Genomic DNA, 19,067 nt, shown 5'->3' on the forward strand with positions numbered 1-19,067 from the left:
TGAAATGTAAATAAAGAAAATAATAATAATAAAACCATCATTGGGAAGAGAGGCCCCTTGGTCTTGTAAACTTTATATGACCCAGCACAGGGGAAGGCCAGGGCCAAGTAGTGGGAATGGGTGGGTAGAGGAGCAGGGGCGGGGGGGGGGTATAGGGAACTTTTGGGATAGCATTTGAAATGTAAATAAAGAAAATAATAATTAAAAAATAAGTGTATTGAGCTACATAAATAAACTTAAAGATATATATCAAAAAAAAAAAAAAAAAGAGAGCTTCATTAAAGTTCTCTAACCTAATAACCTTCCCTCTTTTCTCTTTGCCCTCTTTCTCTTGAGTGCTTTTAACTTAGCCCAGGTGCCTCCAATCCCACCCCATTCCCCACAACCTTCATTTTGTTCTCGAAGATTCAGTGTGTAAATCATTTTCTCTAGGAAGTGTACCCTTGAAGGCTGGCTAGGCACATATGTATGAAGTGAAACACCATATATCGTATGCTCACCATTGCACCCCAGAGCTCACTCAGGACCTTGTGTCTCCCAGGCGCTAGGCTGTGAGGGGCTTCTGCTTTGATTCTACGAGATGTGCTTACTCCATAATCCCTCCATGTACCCAAGTGTGCACCCCTTTTCCATATCATGTGTTTATTCAAGTTTTCCTGGGGAAATTAACTGTTATCAGTGAGCAGCTGCCAGGCATAAAAATCAAAGGTATATGGCAAGAATACAGAGTGCCTGACAGCCAATGAGACAATGCATGGCTAGGGAGGACATGGGCCCTAGAGGGGAGCCTATTGTTGGTTTTCCAAATCATCCTGTTGTCAGATTACCACATACCTATATGTTTATACCTGTAGATATGTGCTGCTCTCAACTGTGTCCAGAGAGGATTCTTTCTGCCTCGGGTGACAGCTATTGCAAAGCGTCATAAGTGGTCCAAGTGTTGAGAAAGCATCACCACTACCCAAGGCTCAGGGAACACGGGGATGGAAAGAGCTAGAAGAGGTGGGTTGGTCCTGAGGAAGACTTCTGGATGTGACGTGACCAATATAATCACGAAATCACAGGAGCACAAGACTTACAAGATCAAACTAGCTGAATTTCCATTACATAAGGGGTGGGTTTCATGTGGTCTGATCCTGGACTGGAGAGCTATCGGCAGTTGAAGGCTGCTGGGTCAAAGAGTCAGTTTTCTTCAGGTATGTGGACTCTGGTAGGTTGCCCATTCTTTAGAAAATGTTCCCAAGGCCATGCACTAATTGAACACAGTGCAATAGATGTATGAGAATGAGAAGTTGGGAGGGGGCAGGTATGTCACAGGGGTGACAGGGCAATTGGAGTATGTGAGGAAGAGGGAGACACGATTGAAAACAGATTTGGTGTGCATAAAAAGTCTTTTTAAAAAACTACAGAACTTTCAAAGAAATGTGTTTTGTGCATGTTTTTTTTTTTTTTTTTTCTGAAGTACTTTAATTCAGCTAAGCACGGTGACTTTGTAAAGTTAATACATTTTTAAAGTTAACGTGGTGGTTTAGACCTATAATCCTAGCACTTATGAGGCTGAAGCAGGAGGATTGCCAGAAGTTTGGGGCCAACCTGAAACACACAGTTGTAGGCTAACCTGGTTGACAAGGGGAGACCTGGTCACACACAGGTGAGCAAACACTCCAAGCCATAAACAGAATAAAATACTAAGAAATCAATTTATGGACCAGGAGAAGATGTCTTTTTAACCCAGAAGGTCATGGCTCAGTTTATATACAACCACTTTTTAAATATATTATTACTTATATCTATTGTTTGTTATTTTCACACAGCTGTGCATTACCAAGCATTCCGATATGCTGTAGACGTTTTTAGTCTCAGCCAACTTACCTGCATGTTATCTTTGTCTACCTCTGGTCTGGTCGTATCATTAGAAATCATGCTAATTCTAGATGGTGAACATGAACATGTATCCTGTGGTTTAGATGTACACCCCACAGCACTTCTTGAGTGCCTACTATGTGACAGTAATCTTCAGAGATGCAGAGTAGGACACATCAAGATCTGTAGATTCACGGAGCATATCTAGGAATGGCCGAGTAACACCGAATAAAAGGCGAATAAAATGCATATCACATTAGGTAAAACGAAGGGTTAATGCTATTCAATACAAATGTGGAGACACATCCAGTGTTAGAGATTTGAATCTCATTAGCCACAAGAGAAGGCGTGAAGGAATGGTAGAACATATACAGTGGAGATGTCTGGTGAAAGTCTTCTAAAGGAAGAAAAGCTGGAGATGAGACTCTGCACAAGTTGGTTGCCAGTGTGTGCCCCAAAATACAAATATTCAGCAGTAAGAAATTGACTGGAGAATGTAGTGCAAAGATGAACTACTTAAAATCACTGGACCATTCATTTAGGCTACATAAGTCATTGTACAATGGCACTATGCTGAGGGAGGCTGGCAGGCAGTTGGCTAGACACTTTTGGAAGCCTAGGAGCATGTTCTGATTCAAGGGATTGTTCTGGCTGCTATAATGACAGGTACTCAAGGGGTCTGAGGGCCTAAGGATGCTCAACTAGTGGCAAATGGTGATGCAAGTAGAAAATGACAGTTGTGGCCTGGATGGTCATCGTGCAGAGATGCAAGGTGGCTGACTAGCAGCATTTTCTCTGGTTTGTGTACATTCGTTTGAGACCTTTCATCCATGCAAGTATACTGAACAGGCAAAGAAGACATACTTGTTTGGAGCCCAGGGGATAGGAAATTTAATATATCTCAAAAACTCACCTTTCAGTGGTAGTTAGACGTTCAAGACCAGAAAGAAGTTGGTCTAGTCAATTAATTTTAAACATATCCGATGTATTCTGCACATCTCAGTGAACTTTTTTATGGTGTAGGGTTTGTTGGAGAATCCTCACCTAATTCCCTCTAAATTTTGTTAATTTGGAGTTTTCTTTTTAAAAAAATGTGAATGAGTAAAATCAGTTCTGAAGCTTGTCTTTAGTCTTCATGTCAACAATGCCTTGGTGAAGAAATGAATACAATAATGTGATAACAAAATATTAAATTCATTTAGTGAAGACATGTTTCTATTCTCTTGGGAAGATTCTAATAACAATGAGCCATAGATTATAACAGTTACAACCATGTTCATCTAAATGGACTTTCTATAAATATTCTATTATTTTGGCGAGATGGTTCAGCAGGTCACGGGACAACCTGGCAAGCTGAGTTGTAACTCACATTGTGAAATGGACTCCCACAAGTTGATGTCTCACTCCACATGCGTATGCAGGATCTGGCAAGTACATACCCTTACACATTCAGACATACAAATACAAATACATATAGTAAATGCCCACAAATTCAAATAGACACTCTCTGACCATGAACACATTTTGGTTGTATTATGATTGTTCATGATTAAATGAAGATTCCTATTTGCAGCCCACACCTTCAAAAACTAGCCTGTATTTATTAGGGACATTTACTATATTATTCTTCAGTAGGTCTTCAATGAAAACGCTTTTGCATAAGAAGATGGAACACTACATTCGGAGACCTAAATATGAATTCCACATGGTTTAGAATCAAGCAATACATGCACGTTAAAAATCTCTACAGAATGGATGAGTGAAGACAAAGTATACAGTTGCAAAGGTATTTATTGAGAAATAGTAAAGATGTACATATTTTTACAAGCTTTTAATATTAATTTACATTTCTTTAAATTATGTAGGCCCCAATAATCTATACTTTACTAATACATAACAGAAACCCCTTGACTTTGACTGTGAGCGTCCCTAAAACCCCACCATAGCTGGGAGTCAAAATGCAACTTTGGTTCATGAGGCTTAGGTTTGTGTTGAAAAGAAATACTAAACGCTGTATTCATGGAGAATGTAGCCTTGTCACCAATGAGTAGGTTTGACAAAACAAACTTCACAGTAGGGCGTGCTGTTGAAGCTATTTTGATCTTAGCTCGGCAGACAGTTAGGACCTATTTTTGTGCACAGACCATATAATCTTAAAATCTTATTTTTACCTCTGAATTGGATTTGCACATTTCTTCAGGGTTTTTAATCATCTTAGATGTATGCTATAATGTTGCAGTTAGGCCACCTAGTTTCTTACTCAAGTGATAGAGTCTTGATATTTTTAAGGTGCAATATAAGGCAGTTATTTTTTTCTAATATCATACCAAGCTTGAATATGTAATAGCCCAAACCCCATCTGAGTTGGAGAGCAGTTTTCAAACTCATTTATAATAAGGCACGATATTCTACATAAAAAATAGAAGGTAGGAACTGCCCGCGGGGCTGCTTTTTTATTTTTATTTTATTTCTTTTTTATTGCTGTTTCTCTGGTGTGTCTTTAGAAAGATGGAGCACTTTCCTGTCCTCAGGTGGGAAGAGAAGAGTTGTACTTTGACCCTGCTCAGGTGATGTGACTAGGCTGGGCCATGGCTTTCTTTCTGGCTGTCACCATTGTTTCGATGGACAATCCGTTTTCCATCAGCCTCACTTGAGGTGTTACACTGGCTGCCTTCCCTTAACAGATATGCAGGGCTGGAAAAGGGGGATGGATCAACTGGAGCAAGGAGGAGGCCAACGCCAGTCCTTGGGCATTTGAACGAGCCTCTCTGGCCCTCAAGTGGAGCACTCTAAGAAGCCCTGTCCATCAGATTTCAAGAAGAATTTTAACTTTCGATGTAGAGACACAAAGTCCATCAATGAAAGAAATCGGCTATGTGTCAAACTGACTTGGTTTTAGTCGTAGTACTAAATACGAATGAGTTCCAGTAATAAAAAAAGAAAATCTCTGACCTTTTAACCACTTTCAAGCTGAAGACTAGAAGGAGTATAAAATTTATTATTAATAGTCTTAGTATTAAAATACTCCAACCATTATTTGCCACCATAGCATTGGGGAAAGATTAACCAAAAGCCATGTTTAAAAAGTAAGGACTGAGATAAGGAGTCCCTACCTTATGCAGAATTATCTTATTATTCATCTACCCTTTGTAAACAGGGCCACATCATTCTCTAAAGAAATACATCCCTTCCAGAGTATTCTCTGTGATCTTTGAGCAAAATGTTGGCCTTATTTAACTTGCAAAAGTCTCAGATGATGACCTCTTATGAAGCAGCCTCAGATGAGGGGCACTGACTAAGAACTGGACTCTCGGGTCCATCTTATGTCATTCAGAATGCAGAGAGATTCAGGCACTCACACCATTAGAATATTTTCCTTCTTGAAGTCTTAAATTTCCACAAGGCAAATCATGTCATAAGAAACGACAGGAGAATCTGTATTGTGTTACCAGTATGGGCTATACACCAATAAGACAAAAAGACAGGCAGACACACTGCATCCAGGCTCTCCCAGGAATGAATGCAGGCATTGTTCAGCAACCATACAGGAAGAAACCAGTGTATTCCTGTCTGGACTGGTGTGTTCCAAGGAGAGCGAATACCCTTTTACTGTTGTGATCTGGTGATGTCGTCAGGATAGAGCTTGCTTGACAATTAACTTAAGATGATATTATATAAGATATTCATAGATTCTGAGTTTTTTCTTGAGAGCTATCTAGTATACCTGCCTTCTATCACTGATGATACTTGCTTTTGCAACAGCATGAAAGACAAACGCACTCCGCTGTGCCCACTCAATGTGTGTTTTAAGCTACATCCATTCCATAGCATGTTCTAAAAATGACTTTGATGATATTTGCTAAATGTGCACCATGATATTGTCCTTAGCAACTGGCACATATCCAGTCTTAAACTAAAATTGGGTGTTGACATGAACATGGCTCTTAATTTTCCTTCCAGAAAACTGTAAGAGAGGACACTTGAGACTTTGAGATATATATATATATATATATATATATATATATATATATATATATATATATTTCATTCTCTAAATAAAGAACCCATAGTCTCCCAAATCTGCTTATGATTGGGTGTTCAGATAATTGGCATATACTGAATACTGGAATCATTTAGAACCCAATTAAAATGCAAGCTTTCTTGTATTATTGTTTTTTCTGGTTTCTCATTTTAACAAATACTCAGTTTGTTGATGTTTCCATATTACACTGATAGCTTGAATTTTAAATTTGGTCATGTGAGGAATTATCATACAGGTTTTTGTTTTGCTTGTTTGATTTGTTTGTTTGATTTTGTCTTTCATTAACTACAGAGACTTTAATCAAAGTTACATTGTAACACACAAATGCTGTCTTGTCTTTAAGGCACAACACATCAGTATGAACATTCTCTTTGCCAAACTTATAAAAGAGACAATATTATATTCCCACTTCCCCAGCCCTTTCCCCACCCTGACAAATAAAGAGAAAAATTGCAAACACTTTCAGAGTCAGCTGCTAATAAAGTCACAGTAAATTATTTCCATCAATAATTTACACAAATTACAGGTCTAGATAGGACTGTCGTTATACAGTCTGAGTGCATTCTGATTCAGATTTTCTGGGCTAGGTAGGCTATAAGTCCGATTCAAACCTCAGGGTTGAGAAGAGCTCCCATTTTGAGGAATGTTTTCAACCACCTTGTCAGAGGCAGAGCAGGTGCTGTGGCTCGGGAGGGTTCGAGTTCTTTACTAAAGCTGTTAATTCTTGTTAGGACTCACTCGATACGTGTCAGCAACTGCCACAGATTTTTGTTATTATTACTTTTTAAACCATGAAAGTATTGTAAAGACAATAAGACCATAGAGCTTCCTTTCTGTAGCACTAAAGTTTAATTCCATTCAGCAACCTGAATTCTTCACTCTGGAGTTTTCATTCCAAGTATGATTTCATCCGTTAAGACCATTAATATGTGTAGAAGAAGCCAGCGGCATTGGATCACACATAAAAATACAGTGTACTTGAAATATATATATAAAAAAAAATGGATCCCCAGCTAGAGAATACAGTTACAAATACTCTAATTCCAGTGCTTGATGTAGAGCCAAGAGGTCCGAGTGGCTTGATATCCTCCAAAAGGGCATGTTGTGCTGTGTGGTCAAGACAAGGAGAGAGGGGAGAGGTAGAGGGTAGGAATGAAGAATTGGAGACAGATCATAACCATCATTCCACGGAGACAGGAGCACACACCCAGATGTGGTGTTCACCCGTGTTCAAGGGAGGGAGTTTAATAGAGGCCATCTACAGGTGGAAGTCTGGTAGCACCAATGTGGAATATTCCAAGGAATAGAGAAATAGATCTGAACTGGATTTTAATGGTACAACATCCAATACTCTGTACATCAGTGTTCCCAAGGTCAACACTGGGGAAGGCAAGTCGGCCTAGAAATCCTGCAAGGCCTGGGAACAACAGCTATCAGTCTGCACTGTACCTTCAAAAGTCAATTTCTTGGTTAAAAATGAGATAAATTTAGACCACTAACTTCCTAAACCCATAGTCTTTGGCAATTTGAAAGGGAAAGAGAGTGGATTTGTCTCTGTGTTAAAAACAACTTGGAACCAGATTAAGTAAAATAAAAATATGAGAATTGATCATATTCTTACTTGCCTCAGATAACTAATAACTTAAGCCAGGAGATGGTGTGGTTTATTTCCTGTGTACAAGACAGAGAGGGCTGCACATACAATTTCCAAGTTTGTAGACGGAATATTAAATGGTATGCTACCTTGTGGCCTTCCAGAGATGTGCTAATGTGCACTACAGTTGTGGTATTCAGAATTTACAGAAAAGATTGATTGGAAATAATACCTGAGGAAATCTCACTGGAAATAATAATAATGAAAAAATATACTTCAGTCAATTGCAAAACAATTGCATTAATTATTACATTGAACTTAGGACATCTTCTAAGATGTATATAAATAGAATGTAGTCTTGTATGTAGTGGAAACTATATATATGGAAACGATATCTTGTTTTAACATAAAGCTTTATCATTATCAGTATTACTACGGAATTCTTTGCTGCTCAGCATGGTAGCTACTAACCACATGCAGCTATAAACATTTAAAATATGTTTAGTCCAATTTAAAATACATTCTGAATTTCAAACTAAGGCCTATACAGTAATATAGACATCATGTCAATAATTCTTATATAGACTAGATATTGATATATAACATTCTATACAGATTGAGCCAATTAATAGATATTATTAAAGTTTATTCTATTTGTTTCTTTTTACTTTTGAATGTGGCTCCTAGAAAATTTAAATTTTATGTATATATCTCCCCTGGTGTGTTCTGAGAGGAGAGTTGCTGTTATTCCTGTTGCTAAGATTTGATCCTTTTTTGAGTTCTCTTTAAATTTCACAAACATGGGTTTTAGTTCGATTAGAGCAAAGAATTTTGAGAAGGGCAATGTTTTGCATTTCAGCTCAGATCTATTTGTAACAACAAAACAGTACTCAGAAGGCCTACACATGCGATTACTTCTATGGTCAGAGAAAAGCATGCATTGTGGGTGCGAGGGCAACCAGCCACCTGTGTTTCCAAACAGAATCATAGCCTTTACCCATCACCCAAACTCTACCTACTTATACAACCATTTGAAAACAGCATTCTAGCTGAAATTTTGACCCATTTGGAGTCAAGCTATTTCCCCCGAAGCATGAACTTTAATCCAGAGGACAGGCCCAGAGTGTTAGTCTCAGTGTGGATAACTAGCACAGACTAGATAAGTCTTAATTCTTAACAAACATATTGTCATTGGCTTGTGAACGTGAGCTTATTTGTTCTGCCCTAGAGTTAAATAAATTTCGCATAGGCTAAGGAGATTCTAGTGTTCGAGGGTCTGGTGTGCACTATGTGTGACTGTGGTGCCAATGTGGAAAACTAAAATCACATGAATCCCAAGCACCCATAAACTCCAGAAGAGATAGCAACTGTGTGTGCCTTAAACACTACAGGCGGAGGCAGCGGCGGCAGCAGGGCCAGCTGGGCTGCTTAAGGCTGCATGGCTGACCTTGTACATAGCGTCCTTGGGACCAGTGTGCAGTCTTAAGTCACAGCCACTGCTAATTAACACCCAGGGAGTTTCGTGTCACCTCAGCTCTCCTAACAGGGTGGAGAAGCACAGGGATTTCAGAGGGTAGCTGCTGGTGACCTTCTGAAGTAGAACATATTCCCTCCCTCCAGCTGCTAGGTTTGAGGTGACTGGGTTAGCCTTCTGTTAGGGTCACCGACTCCCCTATGGAACTGTGCGTTCTGATTATTCTAGAGAAATTGGGTCAGCGCTCTGACCCATGTGTTTAGTAGCGGCTTTATTGGAAGGTGATTTAAACCGCCTGTAGATAAGAAGGATGGCGTTTCCTTTAGAAGCTATGCTGTCATTGGTAGTCCTTTTCTTTCATGGCTCCTCAGTGAAGGAAGAAGTGGGTGCAGTGTTGTGCTGTCTGATGCTAAACCAACCACTTAGTGATTTTACAACTGCCCTAGTTTCTTGTCAGAAATATGTGTCAGATAAAACTTATTTAAATAAGTAGGGCCTACCAGATCTCCTGCACATGTTCAAAGCCAACTGCTTGGCTCTCAGAGAGAAACTTGTAGATGTGAGAAGCATTGCCCATAAGACTCTAGGACATATGCAGCTAGAGACATGAGCTCTGGGGGTACTGGTTAATTCATATTGTTGTTCCTCCTATAGGGCTGCAGACCCCTTCAGCTTCTTGGGTACTTTCTCTAGCTTCTTCATTGGGGACCCTGTGTTCCATCCAATAGCTGACTGTGAGCAGAGGATGGCCTAGTCGGCCACCAATAGGAGGAGAGGCCCTAGGTCTTGTGAAGATTCTATGCCCCAGTATAGGGGACTGCCAGGGCCAGGAAGTGGGAGTGGGCTGGTTGGGGAGCAGGGGGGAGGTAGGAGGGGATAGAGGATTTTCGGAGAGGAAACTAGGAAAGGGGATAACATTTGAAATGTAAATGAAGAAAACATCTAATTAAAAAAAAAAAAAAAGACTCTAGGACAACCTCACAGCACTTACTAAGGGTGCTCCTATTCTAAGCATGTGGACAAAGACTTCTGGCAAGTTTTCCTTCAGCTATCCAGCTTATCTTCAGGATTTGGTATGGAGGAACCTGTCTGTCTCTAGGCACTCACAAGAAATGTGTGCAATCTGAGCGTCTAGGGCTCCCCTTACTGACTAGGCTATGAACCTGCCACACTTCCTCTAGTAAATCCTGTGAATTTGTTTATTCATCACTGTGCGCACGGTGTGAGTCTATGTGTGTGTATTAAATATATGTTCCTAATGTGTGAATATATTTCTTATTTCCATATGATTGAATAAATATTAATCAATTTTCCTGTGTTCCCTATCAAATTCCAGGCATAAAATGCTAGACTCCAAATGGTTTATTGGCAGGCCCACATCGACTCTCTCATGCTCTTAATTGATTTGCGACTCGAAGTGTCAATCACTTGTCAAGCTGCCAATTGGCCAAACTACAGGGATGCAAACAAGAAGGCTTGCTCTAGAGGTGCCACACCAACATTGTTTGAGACAGGGTACCTTTTTTGCGGCCTGCTCTTCTTCTACACCATCCCCAATCACAACATACACTACTTTTCTGCCAAACCTTTGCATTATTCGCTCAAAGCAACTTTCTTTTCCTGGAAGATAAATGAGATACAGTTCAGGGCGGAGTTACCTGGATAGCAGCATGTTCCTCATCCCGGCCATCTCCAATCACAACGTAAGTCATGTTAGTGCCAAATCTGGACACTATACGCTCAAAACAGCTTTCCTTGCCTGAAAGACAACGTGTTGTTTATTCTTGGGGCCATGGTACTCAGGAGCCTTAAGGTCCACAGAGTGCTTGCTCTATTAGTGTCTTTGGAACAGCATTGGAGGGAGTTTTTGACGACTGCATCTACAAATCAACACATACATTTGAAGATAAGTGCCCTTCACTTAGAATAGGTCATTAAGTGCGTAGACACGAGGGGATGCCATAGAACCAGCAGCCATGTTTTATCTTTATAACATTGGCTTCTTTTCCTGAATTTCATTCTAAGAATGTTCTTGCAGCCGTTGTTATTTTTGACATTTTCCTTCTTCTTAATATGCTAGTTTAGAATGATAAAAAAAAAAAAGTACTAGTGATAAGGGAAAAATAACAATGATTTTCTCAGATTAAATATTAAAAAAATATTGGCCAATGGGAAGAATATCATCCTTTGAGTAAAAGAAATGATAGCTATGTTGGGTGGGAGAGCTTAGGATTTTAACCTTGCCAATAGGCGACAGGTAATTTCGTTGCCCTTTAGGGCATTTTGTACAACCTATTTATATGCCCAAGGGTTGTGTCAGAGACAGTGGAATGAATATGCTGTCTCTTAACTCTGACAAGATGGCAGAACCTGGTGAAGTTTTAGTTTTGAATGGTAATTGGCAGCGAGACTCGGCACACCGTATGTAAAGAAGATGTCATCATAGACAGGCACAACCTAGGAAGCAGGCTGTAGTTATTTGAGTCCTACTGTGTATTGGGGACAAACACTCAGGTAATGGACAATAAAGTACATAGTCTCTATGAAAAATTTTCACTTGTTTCTGAAATTATCTTTTGATTGTCACAGAATTAATCTGAGACTTCTCAGTGCTTCCAAAATAGTGTTCTTTTTTTAAAAAAAAAAAACTTAGATCAGTTTTATTAAGTATGTAAATCTGTGTTTCTCATTAATTGAACTATTAAATGCTGTAGCCGGAGCACATATTACTCAGACAACATATGCTAGAATAGCGTATGATATTGTGTGTGGGCAGAATGAGTGAGGGTTTCCTACATTTAGCGTTCAGCGTTTGACTAGCTGAGAGTTCTTGTAAAACATACACATGCATCATGAATTACACACAATTTTGTTATTTGAAGCTTTGACAAATTTTCTGGATGTGGTAATAGGAAATTAGTTAAAAGAGAATCAACAATTATATGTAATATATATGTGTGTATATATATATATATATATATATATATATACATACACATGTACACACATATATTATAATCCTGCAGATGTGACTCCATTTCACGCAGAATTTCAGATAATTTACTTACCTATTTTCGTTGCGCTGTAAATGTTCTCAATGGGGAAAGCACCTCCTAGGCTGTAGAGCAGGACTTTCGCAAGAGCAGGAATCAGCTGGGTGGTCGTTACCAAGACATTTACACAGTTACTCCTAACAGGGATGAAACATACACATTTGCTTTCTCGTAGCAAACAGCTTCTGCCGGCACAGATTGAAAATAGCCACTGTTGTTTCTAAGCTCCTTAAGAAACGCCCTCTTTCAGTACTTAGCAGGGAGTGCTGTCCGTCCACAGACACTCTCTGACATGGCAGGTTATTAAGGGTTACATGCAAACGGAGACCATTCTCTGATATGTCAGAGTGAGATGATGTCCATTCAAAGTCATTTAGACTCTTATGTGGTGAGAACAAAGCTGGGTGATGTCAGACACAGGTCTTTTAAGTTTGAAGAGGTGGTTTTGAAGTGAAGTTTCACCATTTACATCATGTGGTATTAGTATTTAGGTCATCTTTCAAAATTATCAACACTCTACAATAGAAAATTTTTAAAGGACAAATATAAAGAAGGAAATGAGATGTAGTGACGATGATCACACAGAGATAGCATCTGTCTTCATTTGTGAATTTATTTTCCCATTAGCAATTATATACTATATAAACAATTTCTTATTCTGCTTCCTTGATTTTGTGATTTTGTGAGACTTGTATTATTTTATCTATTACCCTCATATTATCTGCAAGTGAACACTTCTGCTAGTTGTGACTACATAATTTGTTTTGGTGGCTGTCGGTTACTCGTGACTATGTAGAATGCAATCTCGAGGCTTTTTGTTTTTTTGTTTTTGTTTTTCCCCAGCACTTGGAGTTACTTCTTTAATGATAGAACAACTATGGTAAGATATAACTCAACTTTGCTGAGAATTCTGACACACAAATCATCAAATTGTTTTCCATACATTTTGGGGCTTTGTGAAAATGTCCCATGTGTTAGTGCTGAACTATCTGGATACCATAGCCAATTTCATAGCCCACTAGTCAGGGGGCATTTGACTTGTTTTTCTAAGGCCTTTTCTTTCTATTCATCTATTCATTTCTTAAGGTCACATATCCTTGAGATAGCCGTAAGGTCATTCTTAGAAAATCTAAGAATAAGCTGTTGACACAGTTCTTGGAGAAATGAGCATGACTCCACATCCTCTACACGATTTCCAAGTTTTCCTGCCCCAGAGTCCCTGCCGCTTGATTGATTATGTCACAGTTACAGACATCATGACTCAGGAAGTTCCGTGTCCAAGCCACTTACTTTATCTGTCGGGTAGTTCCTGCATTTTAATGCCCTTCCTAAGATTTCTACATATCTACCCCAATTGTTACCTTTATAGACATACAGTAAAATCTAACTTATTTTGAGCCAAACATTTCAAACAGTTGCAATGGACAACTTTGTCCCAGGCTTGACTCTTCAGGTTGAGTTCTTGGCAGCTCTCCCTTTTGTATAGACCGGATCCCAGGGACTACCAAGCTGAATCAAGAAGACTTCATGCCTGTCAGACTTTACATTAGAATGTGACACTGAGAAGTGAACAGAGTGCTCGTGTCTGCCCGAGTTAAGCGAGGAAGTCACGTGCAGCCCCCAACGAGGACTTCCTGTTATTGGTGAAGCTTCTGATCACGTGACCAGAAAGGAACCACACATCGGATCTGACAGATAAATTTACTTTCATGTCCTAAATACTGGGCTCCTCTTTCACTCCAGCAACCTTTTTCTGTATTTGCTCTCTGTCTGGATAACATCTCTTTTTATGCCTCCTATGTGTTACCCACACATTAGTTAACTGTGTCTTTATTGATGAACGCGAATCAGAAATAAAACTATGAAATGATAAAAAGTAAAGGTTAATCTTACCCACCAGCCATCACTTCCCAAATTTATACTCACCCACCCACTCAGTCACGCATGCACGTACCCATGCAGGCACACATAGCACGCATACGGGCACTTATGCACGCACTAATACATGCGGCGCACATGCACACAGAAATCAACGGAGGTGGCAAATTGCTAGCAGTTGGAACGGTTTTTCTCTGTTGTGCTGCTGGACCCAGATCTTCCACATAGTTCAAGTCGAAAGGCCGCAACCACACTTACCTAGTACTAATAATTGATAAAGACTTAAGTGCGTTCGTCAGCCAGGAATCTGTTAGGCCTTCGATCTCTGCCCTTAACTGCAGCCATGCATCCCTTTTAGCAGGGCCAAGGAGTCCTGAAACACCGAATAAACAGGCAGTCAGGAGGCGAACACCGCCCCTGGAGTAGCAAGCTTGGTGTCCCTTCTGTCTACAATAAATAATTTTTTATTTTGGTTGTGTCATAAAGAGGTACAGACGTATCAATACGGATTCATCCTTTCAGAAGTGATTGGTCACTATTTGTTCAGTATTGAATTCTTTTTTAGACAATATGTAGGGGTCAGATCCTTGGCTAGACACTCAGGGACCCCAGTTTTCCTTCCCTGTCTGAGACTGGACTCTCACACAGCTGCTGAAAGGCTCAGCAGCTTCTGGGCCTGAGTCCCACTGATGAGGCTGGGGCATGTCAGTCAGAGGAGCGGTGGGGTTCCTCCAGCAGGAACACAAATTCACCACCACGAATAATAGTCTCTTCAGAATCATAGCTTTGCTTTGGAAAAGTACCCCCACCCCAGCATTGACGCAGCTGATACAGTGCTTGTCAAACCGGTGCCTGCGTTTAATGATACTTTTTGTTTTTGTTTTTGTTTTTTTTTTAAAGAACTAAATAGCTATGTTGAAAATCCAAAGTCCTATCCATCTGTAAGAAGAGGTGGGAAGAAGGAGGTGGGCTAAAGTTTACAGAGAGGCTGGGCCATCCGCCATTGGTAGAGCGCATGGCTGGTGTGCAAGAGGCTCCAGACACTGACAAGAAGAAAAGAAAAGAGAAGAAAAGAAAGAAAAGAAAAGAAAAGAGGGGAGGGGAGGGGAGAGGAGAAAAAAAGGAGAGAAAAGAAAAGGAAAGAAAGGAGGAAAGAAGGGAGGGAGGAATGAAGGGAAGATAAAAAAGAAAAAAATGGAAAAGCAATGTAACCTTGCTTTCATGATAAAATGAGAGCACATGAATATCCATTCAAAAGGAAGGTTTCTCACTTAAATTGTATTTCAAACACTGGGAGCAAGGACAAACAATATGCAATTGTAGATATTTAAAATTAAAGCTTCTATTTTCTAGAAAGTCTTATGTTTCCACAGTCCAATAAAAAGACGCTAATAACTGACAGAGAATAAACTGTCATATTGATTAAAATTTCTAAGATAGAAGATGATATGCTATCAGTCTTCCCAATTTTAAAAGAGTTTAAGCAATACTCTGTAAAGGGGGTATGCAAATTAAATAGTTTTAGACTTCTCAGAGGGATGTTTAGTTTAAAAAATTTAAACATACTGTTTACAATTATTTTAAAAAGTGTGTGGGACAGAGCCTTAGAGTGAGTTAGGAGCTAAGCCAGGAGCGAGAGCCACAGGGTGTCACTAGAGCCTGCAGTGCTCAGTTATCTATGTGGAAACGAAGCCTTCCCTGCTAAGCTTCCTGTCATTTCAAACGTTCATAAGTCTGTAACTCTGCCTTGTGTTTTACGCTTGCTGAGGGTTCCCTGAGCATTTGATGTGATTCAGTGTTGGCAATCGCAGGCAAACAGACACACAACCCCATCCTCAAGCTGGAGACAGATGGGGGCAATGGGTTCGCTGTGGAGGAACATTATATTTATTTTACTCTAGGGTGTACGTGTGAGCATACACATAGACAGATGTGTATTTAGAAAATTCATTTTCTTTTTGGGTTACGTTAGGTTTTTGTTCTTCAAAGACATTTCATTTTAAAAGGAAAACCAACAGCCTGCTGGAAGAGTTGTGTGTGTGACTCTGGAACTAATCTTGAGAATGTGTTGACCTAAAGCTGATTCTAACAATAAAGAAGAGCCATTTTTTTTTCTGTATCTAGAAACACAGCCAGAGTTGCAGTCTGAGGCTAAGGGTCTAAAATACTGCCTCAAATTATATGAATGATTTATTATAAAATTGTAAGTATAATGTGATTTAGATACTACCTACAGTGTATTGGAACTTTTAAAATCCAAAGATTACAGAGAGCACTGTGCCCTATGTAGAGAGATACATTGTCAGACGATTTGTGAGTTTTTTTTTAAATCCAATACATCTGTTGCACATTTTGAACTTTCACAAGCTGCTGCATGAATTTTCTCTCAGTGATTGGCACTAGCTCAATAATTGTGGCTCTTGTCTTTGCAAGGGCCTCTTGACCACCTCCTTCCCTTGTCTGTTTTTTTTTTGTTGTTGTTGATAATGTCAGAGTAATACAGATGAAACAGAGAAAACACCCTAGAACACAAGGTTTCCGCAAACGGCCAAGTCCTTTTTCAAGGGTGCACTGGATCCCTCCCTCGCAATCCCAAGAGCAGAAATCCAGGCTCACTGATTTTCAGCTCGAGCCTTCATGGTTGGCTTTCCTTCATGGTTTTCGTTCCAGTAGCTAATTTCCACTGTGAAACTACAGCTTGAGTGTCAGGGTGCTGACACTGGGTGGAATCGGCCACACGTACCTCCAACATTGTTCTTGTAGGTGTTATATAATTCCTTTACTCTTCTGTAACGAAAAGCCAGCTTCCTCATCCAGTCCACTCCTCCTCTCACACCTGTTGGCAAACAAAGGTTCGCACTACTTGCAGCTGCATGGAAGCCATCAGTTGCAAAACTGTAGGTACTGCAACACCCAAAATACATTAAAAAGAAACAGAAGAAATAATTACATGTGCAAAACTCCACAGCTGAATTTCTGTAGGAAACGGAAGACTGAGAGCGCGGCTTACCTTAAGTCCTGACCATTGTCATCGGAGGAAACATCATCTATGTGGACTTGATCACACTCCTGGGAAAAGGGAACGACAGACATTACCTATCGCCCAAACGTGGCTAACACCTTCAGGTTTCCCATCATCCCACAGCATCAGGCTACGGCCACTAGGTGGCAGCATGGGTCCACTCTGCCTCCCTCTGATAGCTGCTTTCTTAAGCAGGCAGGGAAATGGTACCACCTCTCTGAGATCTAAATCCATAAAGCAGTCTGGAAACTCGGGGTGCTTTGAAAAATAAGTTTAATCTTAACATCATTGATAAGAAGAGCTCTCTAGTCTTTTGAGATCCGTGCCCTTGCTAATCTGAAAATCTGCACCGTGCCTGGGGTCTGAGCATCTCAAGTGGTCACTTATTTATTTGCTTGGTGGAAGTGGAGGGGTCCTGACCTCGGAACATTGTGTCTTGAGCTTTCCAAGACTTCCTGCTCTTTGCTAGTGTGAAGGTGTCATCTTACTTAAAGCCCCGGTGTTCTGATACAGAATAAAGGTAGTGGCCATAGAGTGACACCTCCTTTCATTGGGCTTTAGTGTTTTTAAAATGTCAACGAATATTAGTAAAGTCTTGAAGATTTACATACCAAAAGCAACACAACCTCCAAGGAAAATAAATTTGTTAAGTGTGCCCACATTGGATCTGATTTCAAGTTAGACTTTACTTAAAGCAAATAGTGGCTCCCACATAGAAATTGGGCTCTGAGAAGTTCCAAAAATCTTGTTCTGAGTTTTTGCAAGGCTCCCGTGAAAGATTTCGTGATTTGAGGCAAAATTTGCTGATAAGATTTAAAATGCCTAGCTCTCAGAAGAGTAAGTTCACAATTAGCAGTTACAAATGATCATAATTCACAAAAAAATCAATGAGATGGGGAGATGGAGAGAAACAGAGAGAGGGAGAGACAGAGACAGACAGAGACAAAGACAGAGACAGAGACGGACAAAGACAGAAACAGGCTGATTTGCAGGGGATTGAAGCTAGGCCTGCACATGCTATGCAAGTGTTCCACTACTGAGTTAACATTTCCCAGCTTTTGGGCCACTTCAAATTTGTTATAACAGACCTGGAAGGGTCTGTAATCAAGTACCGAATGTGGAGTCTTCGGCCTCCACTCAGGATGTATTGATCCCATTTCAATGGACTCAGACTACCTTTAATGGACAGACTTGGAGGGAGAGGAGATGGCTCGTCAGCTGGTACAGAGCAAGCTTCTGAGCCCGAGGACCTGAGCTCGCGCCCAGGAGCCCACATGGTGGAATGAGAGAAAGGACTCCCGCAGCTTGTCCTCTGACCTGCACATGTGTGTGATGCATCCTTTCCCAAGTAAATAAAACGAATGTGAACCAAAGAAATAATAAGACACAAATGAAGTGGTGAGCAGAGTCAGGGAAAGTGTTCGTATGTGACTTCGAAATGTATCTGGGATGGAGAGGTGGCTCAGTGTTGCAAAACATTGGCTAATCTTCCAGAGGACCCAGGTTTAGATTCCAGCACTCCTCATGAGGCTGAAAACACCCTTTTCTACCTTCTCTGGGCACTGTATACACATGGAACACATAGATACATGAAGGTAAGACAACCATCAATGTAAAATGAAAACAAAAATCTTTAAAACTCTGTGTGTACTTACTTTAGAAGTTCTAAGGTTTACATAAATATCAGTTAGTGATTTTCGAATAAACCTTTACCTATGTTCATAGGTAAGGGCTGAGGGGAGTTATTCTACCTGATGCATCTGAGACGCATGTGGGAGAGACAACCAGGATATATGGATTTTTAAAGGCATGTTCTAGAGGTAGGAAATAATCAATCCAGATATTTGGGGAGTAAACAGGTTGGACGAAAAACTTAAAAACTAGAAGAAAGGCAACTATGCAATGGTAGATATGCTCAAAGTATGCAACATACCTGGTTAAAAATGTGCCTATATAGTTGGGCAGTGGTGGTATACACCTTAAATCCCAGAGCTTGGGAAGCAGAGGCAGGTGGATCGATGAGATTTGAAGGCCAGCCAGGTCTACAGACAAGGTTTCAGGACAGCTGGGGTGCCCAGAGAAACTCTGTAAAAAGGAAGATGAAACAAAGAAAGAAGAAAGAGAGAGAGGGAGAGAGAGAG

The 19,067-nt window shown here is 40.2% G+C and overlaps 1 protein-coding gene across 7 annotated transcripts in view; it reads right to left on the reverse strand.

Moving 5' to 3' along the window:
- Positions 1-5,897: 5,897 nt before the first annotated feature.
- The window catches only part of Eya4 (EYA transcriptional coactivator and phosphatase 4), a 237,307-nt gene continuing 224,137 nt past the window's right edge, over positions 5,898-19,067 (reverse strand). For 3 of the 7 annotated variants that reach the window (XM_029533097.1, XM_029533098.1, XM_029533096.1), the window contains 5 exons: positions 16,915-16,973; positions 16,648-16,808; positions 14,163-14,277; positions 12,042-12,163; positions 10,391-10,593 (listed from right to left, as the gene is read on the reverse strand). In XM_029533097.1, coding sequence (XP_029388957.1) covers positions 10,394-10,593; positions 12,042-12,163; positions 14,163-14,277; positions 16,648-16,808; positions 16,915-16,973 — 657 coding nt within the window. In that variant the 3' untranslated portion in view covers positions 10,391-10,393. Of the gene's footprint in view, positions 7,013-10,390; positions 10,594-10,631; positions 10,733-12,041; positions 12,164-14,162; positions 14,278-16,647; positions 16,809-16,914; positions 16,974-19,067 lie in introns of those variants that run through there. The other 4 variants (XM_021221739.2, XM_021221741.2, XM_021221740.2 and 1 more) reach the window with 3 other exon arrangements.

This window comes from Mus pahari, chromosome 21 (genome assembly GCF_900095145.1).
Source record: "Mus pahari chromosome 21, PAHARI_EIJ_v1.1, whole genome shotgun sequence".
Classification (NCBI taxonomy): Eukaryota; Metazoa; Chordata; class Mammalia; order Rodentia; family Muridae; genus Mus; species Mus pahari.